Raw genomic sequence first — 13,295 nt, 5'->3', positions numbered from 1 at the left:
ACATTACCAGTCCTCCCCTGAGACAGAGGACAAATGAGAGGGGACCACAGAGTAAGGGAGCCACCCAAGAAAATGTCTTCAGTCTTATAAGAGTTGAGCTTCTGGGAGTTGGTAATATCGAGTCAGTGAGAAGTTGGTGCCGTTGTTAGGGTGAACTAATGGATGAGTATCGCCAGCATAGGTAAAGAATACAAATCCATGAGATTTAATGAGCGATGTAGAGGTTAAACAGTAGGGGAGAAATCAAAGAGCCTGGCGCATACCGCCGAGTGCGTGAACAGAGCAAGTGAAGAGAGGGGGAGACCGCATCAACACTGCCTATAGGAAAAGAAACCAGCAAAGAGCGGATGTTTTGATGCTTGCAGAATGAAGACAGGCAACTAAACTCCTGTTATCATCCATATCAAAGGCCTTTGAGAGGTGTTAAAGAACTAGGGCCACATCTTGCCTTTATTGGTGATTGTTTAGAGATGGTAGACTACTGCAGCCAACACTGACTCAGTGCCCCGACCTGGGTGCTTAAAGCTGGGTGGCTACATGGGCTTCTGGGCCTTTGAAAGAGCAAGCAGAAGAGACATAGAATGAAAGGTAGATGGCATAGCTTCTTTGGACGGCAGAGACCACAGCAGATTGAAAGGTAAGGCAAACTGAGCCTGATCTGAGAGATTTATTAAGGAGGTGTCAGTGAGCAGCTCAGGACTGAGTTTTAAGAGCTTGATAGGGCAAGCATCATGAGGTGTGCTTGATTTGGTCCTAGAGATATGGGTAAGCAAAGAGGGGAATGGTCTGGGAGCAGAGTTGCAGAGCAGGTGGAGGGACGTTGTTTGTGAAGAGGTTAAATGCATGAAGGGGGGTGATCTGAAGCAGATAATTGCCCAAATGAATTGTACATTTTCAGAAAAGTAAGCAGCTGGTTGTTCATAGTTGTAAGGCATCGGGGGTTGAGGGTAGTAAAGGGAAGTTGAAGATCTTGGAGGATTGCAAAGGCTTCCTTGCTTTTGTTTTGGCTGTGCATGCAGCTTGTTAATAACGATTGAGATGGGTTTTGTAGGCAGGTTTAGTAGTCTCATAGTAAGAGAGGCACCAGCGTTGTATCTTTTGGTTTTAAAGTCTTCAATGTTTCATTGGAATTTGTGTGTCCAGTGCAAATAAAACTCAATTGTCAAGTGTTGGCTGCGGAAGAGGGGTTAATATGGGACGGGCGAGTTACTGAGGAGGGAGATCAGAGCAAAGTGTTTCACTAGATGGGTTTTTTTCCCAATGATTGGTAAATATTTTGATAAATGGGGCAGAGTAGCAGAGGCGAATATAGGGCAATTGAAAAGTGGATTGCTTAGTGATCAGACTGTCCTGTAGGTAAGATTTGGTTGCTTGTAGCAAGGTGGGATGTGTGAAGAATACTGTCCAAAGTGTGACCTGCACTATTTGTAGGAGCAGAAAAGCTGAGTGAGACCATGAATTCTAGGTTGTCCACATGCTAATGGGTAGGACAGTCAGCCCAGACATTGAAGTTGCCAACCACCACAGCAGAAGAATGGGTGAAAATGAGTTGTCCCAGGGCATTAGCAAATTCATCTGGGAAAGAGGAAGTTGAGCTAGTAGGGCAGTAGACTAAGAGGTAGGGTTTGAAGTCAGGAAAGGTGAGGCGAGAAAACAGGATGTTGCAGGATTTAATGGAAAGAACGGGTAAAGAGGAACAAATGAGGAACTTGCTGTAGATCAGGGTGACACTATCTCCAGGGCGTGCATGGCAAGTAATGTATTGGAGCGGAAAGCCCAGTGGGGAATAGCATAGATTATAGCACCCTCATCATGGAGCCAAGTCCCAGTGAGTTAGAAAACAGATGAAACATTTCTGGGCAATGTTTGACTAGAGAACGACTGTCAGGGATCAGAGAGTTAGGAGCTGGCCAAGGTGGGTCAGGAAAGGGCAGGGATGGGCAAGTGACGAAAGAGTCTGAGGCTTCGCTGCTGCTGAAGTGACTGCTGAGAGACGTGGAATTTGCAAGGTTTGTATTTGAGGGCATAGTTGATTGAATACTCTAAGGGAGACTGGGGCCCACAATGTGATAAGAGCATGGAGAGTTTCAGCAGAGGATTAAAGTCTATCTTTTTTAGAATGCCTGGACAGCCGCTATTTGGAATGGCTCTTCACACGGACAAGCTGGTTGCGGGTCGTCGTGCTGGCTAAGCTCATTTGTTCTTCAACAGACCTCCTCAAGTCTAATCAGAACACAGGATAGGGTCACAGAGGCATGGCAGTCATCTCACGATGGTTTGTCAAACTTTTTTTGAAGTATAAAAGAAACTAGAAAAGGACCATGTGTGAGTCCGGCAAGCTCAGGAATACAAGAATATCAATTAACAAACTGAACAGAAGTGACACACTTCATCCTCACACTTCCACCACCACCAAATTCCTTGTAGCTGAAGTGTTGCACTATCCTCCGAGTTGGTTTCCTTCATCACTATTTTGAGATGTTTCTGAAAGTTGGAGAAGCCGATTCAAGATGGTTAACACTGCATTGTAATAAACCTTTCACAAAAAGTCTGCTCTTTATTTGAAATCTGTGTTTCAGTCTTTATTTCATTGTGTTTCTATCTCATTGCAGGTGTGAACGCTGTCATTTTTGACCATCTTCTCAGGGCGTTTTTGCAGAGAACGACTAAATGCACTTAGGTCAGGCCAACTCTTGGCATGAAGTGGTTGGGAGAATCCAAGAACATGATTGTGAATGGCAGGCGAAGTGGAAGCAGACATTCCAGTAGACATACACAGAACCAATCTAAACCACAGCACAATGGAAAGGAGCATGCCAAGCCCACCAGGCACATGCCTGAGAGAAGAGCAAGCACTAGATGTAGGTTAAACTTGTAAATTGTTGTCATTTACCTTTTATCCAATGTATTTCATTTGGAAGGATCATCATTTTAGTTGTATGTTTAGTATCGGTGTTGATTGTTATTCAGATACTTTCCTGCTTTGTTTTCATTAGTAATGGCACTGGCAGAGTTGATTTGTGCACTTCATAGGGCTCGATCAGAACTCTTGCCAGTTCTCTGAATTTTAAAATCTTAGATCATTTTAAAATGTCATGTTTTTTGTTGATTTAATTGAGTTGAATCATAATCTACACCATGAGGAATTAATGGATGCCCTTGGAAGGTAGGTCAGTTTTGGTGCATTTATCTCTATGCTGCTGCCTGCTCTTTGGAGGAAACATAGAGCGGACAATGGTTTTTTTATTTTGGTCAGTGCTGTTTTGTTCCAAGAAGGGTGTGTGTGCGCGCGCTATAGGGTACACGTTTGTAATGGTGGCTTGATAGTGTACTGACCTTTTACCATTATTCAGAAGATTTAATGGTGATCTGTTTATTTATTGATGTTGCTGATGTCCAGAGGCCCCAGACAATGCTCTTCCCACTTGTGTGGGGTTCCCAGGATAACCAGCAACCACTGTGGAGTGTAGGTCATTAGTAGCGGGAGGACTGCACACAAGTGCTTAAGTCCTTCATGTGCCTATTACTGATCATCAGAAATTATTCTACCGTTGACTACACAGAAGGAGGGGGGGTATTGGCTTATCCCGGTGGAAAATCCCTGGCTAGGCCACTGAATATATGGAGCTATCTTGACAAGCCTAGTGGGTGCTGCTTTTTTGTGCAGATGGTGCCTGCAAAACAGGGCGTCCATCCAGCAGCCATTGATGACAGCAATATATCAAATAGTCATTGTGGCACTCTTTTGGGTTTCTCAAGGTACTCTATTGTTCAGAAGCTGGGCGACAGTGCTACATGTCCTCCTCTGGAGTGCACTAAGCATTTGAGCTTTGCTCTGTGGTTGTAACCCTCACCCTTCGAACTTCGTGGGAGTACAAACTAGGTAGGAACTGCTTGATTCCTTATTGGATAGAGTCTGGTGTTACCTAAGGAAGGGAAGCGAGCAGTGGACTAGATACGCCATGCTGCCTTGCCTCTGATTTTACTGGCCAAAGAAATGTCACGTATGCCTTTTGGAGTGGGTTACAGCAACCAGAACCAACACTGAGCCCCTTCAGACTGACATGGCATCCTTAAATGAATTTGTTCCTCTCTCCACGAGGGTGTCGGACAGCTATATAAAAGTGAACGACTGCCGAAGAGAACTTGAGGCATTCCATCCTATTTTGGTCATGATTCAACCTAGGTGCAGGGCTCTTCCAGGACTTCAAAAATATACATTGACGATACAACCATCTTTTCAAAGTATATACGGAGCATAGGATTTATTCAAAGCCCAAGGCGGGCTTGACACATCCCAGACATATGATTTTCAAAGTTCTGTAGCACCACCCCCTGTCTTAATTAGGAAGGAGCTTCAAGATGTCACCAAGATGGTCATGCAGGGGCAACGATTTGTGTACATCAGGATTTTGCAAATGATAGTGGCAACCTGGAAGACATTTCTGGGACTTTGAACCAAGCTGAAATAAGCGGGGAAAGTTATTTTGTGATGGATCCTGCTGCATAGATTGTGTAGTCTACGTAGATTACAGACTAAGAACCTTTTTATACCCTGGACAACTCTGGGAATTCTTGGATGACACCTTTCCTGAGGCAGTGGCGCTCCCAACATGAATTAAGGACCAGCTTTCTTTGTGTCTCTGAATGATCTTTCAGTGATTAGTTTGTCCACACTAAACAAACACTTCGAATGGATTGTGTCCTCCCGCGTATTCCTCATCTTATGATATTTCCATATCCAACTTCAGCTGCTTCGGAAATATTTTCCAGCAGATGGTGCTGCGTGTCGATGTCGGTCGACTCGATGTCCCTCGAAGGCCTCTGTCTCGATGTCTACTTCATCGATGATAGAAAGCGCGCGAAGTGACCGCTGGCTTCAGTTCAGTTTTTCCACTAAAGTTATCGCTTCGGATACGGTACGCTTTGGTTCCCTATCGAGAATCTTTGAGTATGTTATTGAAAATGGCACCATCGTCGGCGTCTTTGACTCTGTGATCAGGGTTTAAGAAGTGCCAAGATTGTGGGGCAAAGATGTCCGTTGTGGACCCCCATCACGTGTGTTTGTGGTGCCTCTGTTCCTCTCACATTCCCTTCGTCTGTAAGGCCTGCCCATCGATGACTGCAAAAGCCCTGAAACAGCGAAGAGGAAAATTAGCAGCAGGTAGGTCAGAATCCCCTTCGAAATGTTTCTCCCCGTCGTAAAAAGACAGAGATCGAGATCACGCAGAGGGCCTCACCACTCGTCTTCACGAAGGTCCAGGAAAAGGCACTGTAGTTCGCTGTCTTCAACGTAGAGTTCCTCCCCAGAACGTGTTAAATGCCTGACACATTCGGCTCTCCAGCTGAGTGGGAGAAGTTCAGAGTAAAAATGATGCAGTCAAATTTTTGATAATGCAGCTTTGACCCTCTCAAAATCTCATGAAAGCCATGCCCAGGTCGAAAAACTCGATAAGAAAAAGATGAGGGAAAATACTGTGCAACTTTGGGCCTGGAAGGCAAAGGAAAATCTCCTTGAGAGCAGTCGAAGGATCCCTCGAGTCGAGACAAATCGTCCTTGAGGAAAAAGTCATCAATGCCATCGGCTCCGAAAGACTTCTCATTGGACCATGACAGGTCCTCGACGCCGAAAGCGTCAAAGCCCTCGACGTAGACTGTATCGACGATTTCGGTGGCGCCATTGAGGATCACAGAAAAGGTGTATACAACTTTACCAAGAACAGACTTCTTTGAGTCACTTTCTTCGATTTACGAGGAAGCAGAACATTCTTCGGATGATTCACAACCTTTTGGTCTTCATTATCGAACACCTGTGGTCCCTGAGCCTTTGATCTCAGAGGAATCGAGACTAAAAAACATACAGGAGTCCCTGCAGAATACAAGTGGACTAGATATGTCCCCAGAATTAGAGTTTGGAAGACTGGGCCCTACTGACCATGCTGAAGGGTCTTATAGACAGTCAAGGTCCAGGGTGGTAAGAGTATATGAGGTGGAAAGCGCTTTATAAATCAATCAATCAATCAAAAGACCAACACCAATATACGAACAGGATGATCTAACTGACATCCTAAATAAGGGACGCCAGGAGGACCTGGTTCTTCCTTTTCATGTGGCATTGCAAAGGAGAGGGAGTACAAATTGGGAGACGTCTAATTGATTCCGGCAGTGAATAAGAAATTAACATCAAAATACAGGACATTGAGTAGTGACCCCAGTTGCTTGAGAAAGCATCACACTCCTGAAAGTTTAGTGATTCATGCTGCCACATAAACCTCTAAACAGAACCCATACCTGACTATTCCCCCCAGACAGGGATGACAAGCATTACAGCGCTTAGGCCAAGAAGGTTTTCTCTGCGGGACGTATGGCCCTAAAATCAGAAAATGCTACATGCACTTTGGCCAGATTCACACACACTATTTGGGAATGTGTAGCAATGGCGACTGATCATATCCATGAAGGGGAGGAAAGGGACAGAGTTTTAAATCTAGACTAGCTGCAATGTGCAAATCCTTCCAGACAGGTCTCGACACTGCTGACCGCATCAGCAGGTCCATCGCGGCTAGTACAGTTTTATGCAAAGATTTGCCTGGTTAAGAAAGTCTGGTTTCTCCAGCATGGGGTCTGGCATGGATTCACATGCTCATGAATATTCCCCGTCGTCAGGCTGGGAATCCTCGGTAAAGAAAAAACCAGTATCAGTTTCGTTTCTGATCTGTCTTTCGTAGTAATAACCAATCACTGGTCTCTGCGTCATACTGACCACAGCCAATGACTGCCCTCTACCTAAGCACCGCCTCTGGCAGCCATCTTCAGATTTTTACCGCACGTTCATGTGTTGGGATCCTCGTGCTATTGCTCTCGAGCGTTAGTGCTATTTTTTCGCGCTTTTTACAAAAAACTTCGATTCTTTCGGTCAAAAGAGCCTCAAGCTCCACCGATCCTACATCCGATCAACGGGGACCCGTGTCGGATTCATCTGTGCCCCTCAAGGGTGAAGATTTCGTCGAGCTACACTTCGGAGGACTCCAGAAGCTTCTCAGGCCCGGTCTCGGAGATGGCCCAGGAGAAGGGAAGCTCGACGCCCGGAAAGCTGTTCAGGGTCTGCCCTGGATGCCAGCTGCAGAACGTCTTCAAGGAGGACGAACACTCTTTCTGCCTTTACTGCCTTCATGAGGACAAGACGCACGTGGAGAAGGACTGTGCGTTTTGCGGCAACATGTCGGAACGGACCATGAAGGACCGCCATCAACGTCTCGCCAACTGGCTGGAGGGTAAGAGCCCGTCTGGCGAGAAGAAGAAGAAATCCGAGCGGTCTTCTAAGACCTTTGAGGGCGCCCCGGCGACGGGGGCCCAACATAAGGCCAAGCACCGCGAGTCCGCTGGCACCGGGAGCGCCGAACGGTCGGGCTCTACGGGCGCCAGGCAGGGCGCACCCTCCCCGGCACCATCAACCACGAGCCAACGCTCTGGGTCGGGTAAGAGGAAGGCCGAGCACCCGGCGAAGCTCCTGGAGAGGCCCCGGTCGAGCTCTAAGGCAGAGGAGGAGCGTGGCAGTGCCCCCTCCCTCAAGGATAAGGCGGTGAGCGCACCTAAGGTGGTGAAGGCCTTGATCCATCCGACCAAGCCCTCTATCGAAACGGTCGCGGCGGCCCTGGCTCAGCCTGTGGTGGCTGCACCAGTGGTGGCGACCTCAGGGCCCAGAATCTCCCTGCCTCCTCGGAGGGAGTCTTCCTTTGTGCCCATCGATAGGACCCCCGTGAAACCCTCCGTGGGGAAGAAGAAGGGGGGGCAGGGCGTCGTCGTAGAGTCGGCCTCAACCTCAGAAGAGGAGCTGATCGAGGTCTTAAGCCACGGCCTAGGCGTGGAAGAAGGCCAGCCCGTCGGAACGGACCCCGACGCAGGTGACGACGACGACATCGTCGAGGATACCGACGGGGCCCCTGCTCGCCCGTCGGATTCCCCTCTGCCAGCGCCGCAAGACAACTCGGCGGCCATTTTGTTGGCCATACAGTCCTTATGCTCCGAGATAAGGACGAGGCTACCGTTACCGACGGAGGAACCTCTCCCGTCGGGGGATCCAGAACCGGGACCTTCTGGTGTTCCCCCTACCAAGAAAAGGAGGATCCATCCACCACCTCCTTTTCAACCGTCGCGCCCCTTCCAGCCCTCCTCCCCGTCCACCCGAGGGGATGATACGGGGACTGACACGGCAGCGACGGGTACAGACGACGAGGCATACGACGAGGATTTTCCGTCGTCGCCTCCCACCAGGGCCTCTCCGCCCGACGAGATCGGATCTTTCCACTCCATGATCTCCAGGGCTTCCGAGCTTTTCCAACTCTGCCCTGAGGAGAAGAAAAAGGAAGGCTTCCTTTATCAGCGGATAAGAGGAAGACGGTCCTCGCAGTGCCTCTGTTGGACGACATTTGGGATGAGGGCCTTTCCCTCCTCAAGAACCCTTCCACGACGCCAGCTAGAAGAGACCGGTACGAGAAAAAGTACCGGGTCCCGGACACGGCCCCCCTATGCCTCCGGGCCTCCGGGCGCAGCCTACCCCGGACTCCGTCGTCTCCGCGGCAGCCAGGAAGAAAGCGGGGGGGGGTGCGGCCTCCACATCGACTTCCCCGCCGGACGGCGAGGGAAAGAAATTGGATACTATGGGGCGTAGAGTCATCTCGTCGGCAGCGACGACGATTAAAGCGGCCAACGCCTTGGCTATCGTGGCCCGCTACGACAGGGAGCTCTGGTACAAGATGGCTCCCCTGCTGGATTTTCTGCCGGACGACAAGAGGGCGTAGGCCCTTGAGATCCTGCAGGAAGGTGAGGTGGCCTCGGACCACGCCATCACCGTGGCGACGGACATCGCCGACACTGGGTTCCGCCAGCTGGGCAACGGCGTTTGCCTTCGACGTCGTGGATGGCTCAAAGCTACGGACCTCCGGCAGGACGTCCAGACCAGAGTCCTGGACATGCCCTTCGACGGGAACAACCTGTTTGGGAAGACAGTGGACGATTCCCTTCAGGCCATCAAGGCGGATACGGAGACGGCCCGGGCCCTTGGAGTCCTGCAACGACGGACGCCCTTTCGGAGCGGCGGAGGCAAGGGCACCTCCAAAGGTTCCGGCGGCGGTTTCGCTTCCTACCGTCAAGCGGCCCGCTCGTCGTCGCAAGAGGCCTACAGAGGACGAGGCAAGTCTAGCGGACCCCGCCGTCGTCGCCAAGGAGGTCAAGGCGGCAAGGCCGCGTCCAAGCAGGATTGAACCGGCCGTGGGGTCGGGCCCCCACCGAAGCACCCCGGTGGGAGGCCGGCTGGCGGGCTTCGTCAGCCTGTGGGAGTCCATCTCCACCGACCGTTGGGTGCTGGACGCCCTGGCCCGGGGCCACGCGCTCGAGTTTCAAAGAAGGTGCCCGCGCGTCCCCCCCGTGGCCAGGAAAGAACTTCACGTCCCTCAACTTCTCCTGGAGGTAAAGGCGATGCTCAGAAAGGGCGCCATCGAACTCGTCCCAAAGAGGCTTCGGGGCTCCGGAGTCTACTCGAGATACTTCCTCGTGAAGAAGAAGACGGGAGGATGGCGCCCCATCCTAGGCCTGCGACGTCTGAACAAGTTCATCAAGGCGCAGAAGTTCCGGATGGTCACCCTCCAGCACGTCCTGGGTCAGCTGGAGGAAGGAGACTTCCTATCGTCGTTGGATTTGGAGGATGCCTACTTCCACATTCCCATCCTAAAGGGGGCACCGCAAATTCCTCAGATTCGTGGTCCAAGGGCGTCATTACCAGTTCAAAGCCCTTCCCTTCGGACTACGGTCGGCACCCAGGGTATTCACCAAGTGCCTTGCACCGGTGGCGGCGCAGCTGCGCCGCGAGGGGATTCACGTCTACCCCTACCTGGACGACTGGCTCATCCGCGCCAAGACGAGGGAGCTCGCCGTGGTCCACACGGCAAGGACCGTCCAACTCCTCACGGACCTGGGATTCTCCGTGAACTACGCCAAATCCCACCTGGTGCCCGCGCAAGTCGCACTGTTTCTGGGAGCGAGGCTCGACACAGTGTCCCTTCTGGCCTCCCCGTCGGAGGAGAGGACCAGGACCATCTTGGGCAAGGTGCAACGGATGTTGGTGGCCGACGCGGCCAAAGTGAGGTCCATCAAGTCCCTCCTCGGGATGATGTCTTCCTGCATCTACCTCATTCCCATGTGCAGGCTCCGGATGCGCCCGTTGCAAGAATTCCTGGATGCGCGCTGGATCCAGACGACGGGCAGCTTCGAGGAAAGGATCAAGCTCGACGAGAGTTTCCGACGAGCGATACGGTGGTGGGGCACCCGCGCGCATCTGACGGCGGGCATGGACTTCCAGACCCCAGCCCACCAGGAGACTGTGACCACGGATGCCTCCCTGGAAGGGTGGGGAGCGCACACCGAAAATCTGCACGCAAGGGGACTCTGGCTCCCGACGGAGAAGTCCCTACATATCAACGTCCTGGAGCTCCGTGCAGTGTTTTGGGCCCTCAGGTCCTTCCTTCCGTCCCTCAAGGGCAAGGTGGTGAGGATCTTCACCGACAACACCACCACCATGTTTTACATCAGGAAACAGGGCGGAACCAGGTCCCCAGCGCTGTCCAAGGAGGCGCAGGACCTGTGGCATTGGGCCGTCGCCCAAGGGATTTTTCTGGTGCCGTTTCATCTGGCAGGGATAAAAAACACCATCGCCGACTCACTCAGCAGGGAGCTGCGCTCGTGCCACGAGTGGGAACTACGGCAGGATCTGGTGGATCGCCTCTTCCGACGGTGGGGCACACCCCAGATCGACCTGTTCGCGACGGCGACGAACACCAAGTGCCGGAGGTTCGCCAGCAGGTTTCCCCAGACGAGGAGCATGGGCGATGCTTTCTCTTTCCCCTGGGAGGGCCTGTTCCTTTACGCGTTCCCTCCCTTGCCTCTGCTAATCCGGCTCGTCAACCAGCTTAAGAGGTCACGGTGCAGGATGATCCTCGTCGCACCTGCGTGGCCGAGGCAGATATGGTTCCCGGACCTTCTGGACTTGTCAGCGTCCCCGCCGATCAAGCTGCCGGCGGACGCGGATCTACTCTCCAGGGAAGGAGGCGCCATCCTCCACCACGACCCGAAGTCGCTGAACTTGCAGGCCTGGCTCCTGCAGCGCTAGAGTTTGGAGGATACGACATACCGGCCGATTGCAGAGAGGTTCTTGCAAAGGCCAGGGCGTCCTCGACTCTTAAATGCTACGGACACAAATGGAAGAGGTTCTCTGTCTGGTGCCACGCACAGAAGATTAACCCTCTACGGATTACGGCTCCCCAAGTACTGCCGTACCTGCTGACGCTGGCCAAAGCTGGTCTGGCACACGCGTCCATCAAGATTCATCTTGCTGCGATCTCCCGATACACCAGAACCACGGGCCGGACGTCCTTGTGGTCTCATCGTCTGGTGAAAGAGTTCATGAAGGGACTGTTCAGATCGTTCCCGCCGGTGAAGGCTCCGGCCCCGGCGTGGGAGCTCAACGTGGTGCTGACCAAGCTCATGGGACCTCCGTTCGAGCCTCTGCACTCGGCCCCGTTGAAGTTTCTATCGTGGAAAACAGCTTTTCTTGTGGCCATCACCTCCGCACGACGAGTGGGAGAGATCCAGGCCCTTTCCTGCAAGGCCCCGTACTTGACTTTCCACGACACGAGGGTAGTGCTCAGGACGCACCCCTCCTTCATGCCCAAGGTACCGTCGGACTTCCATCTCAACGAACCCTTGGTGTTACCTGTGTTTTTCCCGTCGCCTTCGTCGCCGGCTGAGAGGACTTTGCACTCGCTGGATGTAGCTAGAGCGCTGAAGTTCTACGTGGACCGCACGAAGGGTTTTCGGAAGACGTCACAACTCTTTGTGAACTTTGGACCTGTCAATCAGGGGAAGGCTCTCTCGAAGGCTTCCATCTCCAGATGGCTCTCCGGCTGTATCATGTGCTGTCACCGGTTGGCAAACCGACCGCTGCCTGGCCGTCCGAGAGCCCATTCCACCAGAGCGATCGCAGCTACCACGGCGTTCCTATCTGGTGTGCCCCTGCTGGACATATGCAGGGCTGCTACGTGGAGGTCGACGCACACCTTCACGAAATTCTACTGCGTCGACCGGGATTCCAGGGAGGAGTCCAGGGTCGGCCAAGCAGTGCTGCGCAACCTGTTCGCCTGAGGTGAGCCTGGTGAGGAGGTAAGATGCTTAATGTTGAGTTGATGTGATGCTTAATGTTGAGCCTTTGCCACCTCCCGTGGTTGTGCATGTGTGTACTGCTATGTATTCTTTATTCATGAGCATGTGAATCCATGCCAGACCCCATGCTGGAGAAGGAACAAGTTACTTACCTGTAACTGTTGTTCTCCAGCATGGGTCTGGCATGGATTCACATGCGAACCCTCCCGCCTACCCCTCTGCGGCTCTTCACTTGGTCATACTGCCACTTCACGTGCTTCCAAATCTGAAGATGGCTGCCAGAGGCGGTGCTTAGGTAGAGGGCAGTCATTGGCTGTGGTCAGTATGACGCAGAGACCAGTGATTGGTTATTACTACGAAAGACAGATCAGAAACGAAACTGATACTGGTTTTTTCTTTACCGAGGATTCCCAGCCTGACGACGGGGAATATTCATGAGCATGTGAATCCATGCCAGACCCATGCTGGAGAACAACAGTTACAGGTAAGTAACTTGTTCCTTATACTCTAGAGGTACAATTCAGATTACTTAACATGCCCTTTGATGGCACACATTTCTTTGGTAGCAAGGCTGACTAGAGCCTGGAGAAAATACAGACCTGAAAAGCGGCAGCAAAGTCCCTTGGTGCTGCTATTAGACAGACACAAAACCGCCCCACCGACACACCTTGGAGGGGTAGGTCCTTTCGCTTTTACTCCTAAATTGGAAGGGGGAGAGGACTGTCCAATCAAAGAGGTCAGAAAAGATTTCCCCGTGGTGGACGGGGAAGAGGTACTAGACCCGACCCGCGCAGGCAGCAGCTGCTTTGCCATCAGCCACTGCTACAGCCACCTCTAAACCTCTGAGGTCTTAGTTCACAAGACCCCAGTGGGAGGCATACTTTCAATGCATCTGAAAGAATGGCGAGACATTCCTTCAGATGCATGGGTATTGGAAACAGTTGCCCAGGGTTACTGCCTTCCCTTTCTACAAATGCCTCAGTCATCCACCAGGGAACAGCTGCAGAGTTCCAGATTTGCTCTGCATGCAGGAAATATTAACCCTGCTACAGAAAGGTGCTTTGTAACCAGTACATGTAGCG

The 13,295-nt window shown here is 51.8% G+C and overlaps 1 protein-coding gene across 2 annotated transcripts in view; it reads left to right on the top strand.

The window, feature by feature from the left end:
* KMT5B (lysine methyltransferase 5B) overlaps window positions 1-13,295 on the top strand; it is a 685,933-nt gene that overhangs the window by 140,101 nt on the left and 532,537 nt on the right. For both annotated transcript variants that reach the window (XM_069624095.1, XM_069624096.1), the window contains exon 2: window positions 2,613-2,861. In XM_069624095.1, coding sequence (XP_069480196.1) covers window positions 2,699-2,861 — 163 coding nt within the window. In that variant the 5' untranslated portion in view covers window positions 2,613-2,698. The remainder of the gene's footprint in view (window positions 1-2,612; window positions 2,862-13,295) is intronic.

This window comes from Ambystoma mexicanum, chromosome 11, assembly GCF_040938575.1.
Source record: "Ambystoma mexicanum isolate Mex_15411 chromosome 11, UKY_AmexF1_1, whole genome shotgun sequence".
NCBI lineage: Eukaryota > Metazoa > Chordata > Amphibia > Caudata > Ambystomatidae > Ambystoma > Ambystoma mexicanum.
This window is presented reverse-complemented; position numbering and strand designations above follow the sequence as displayed.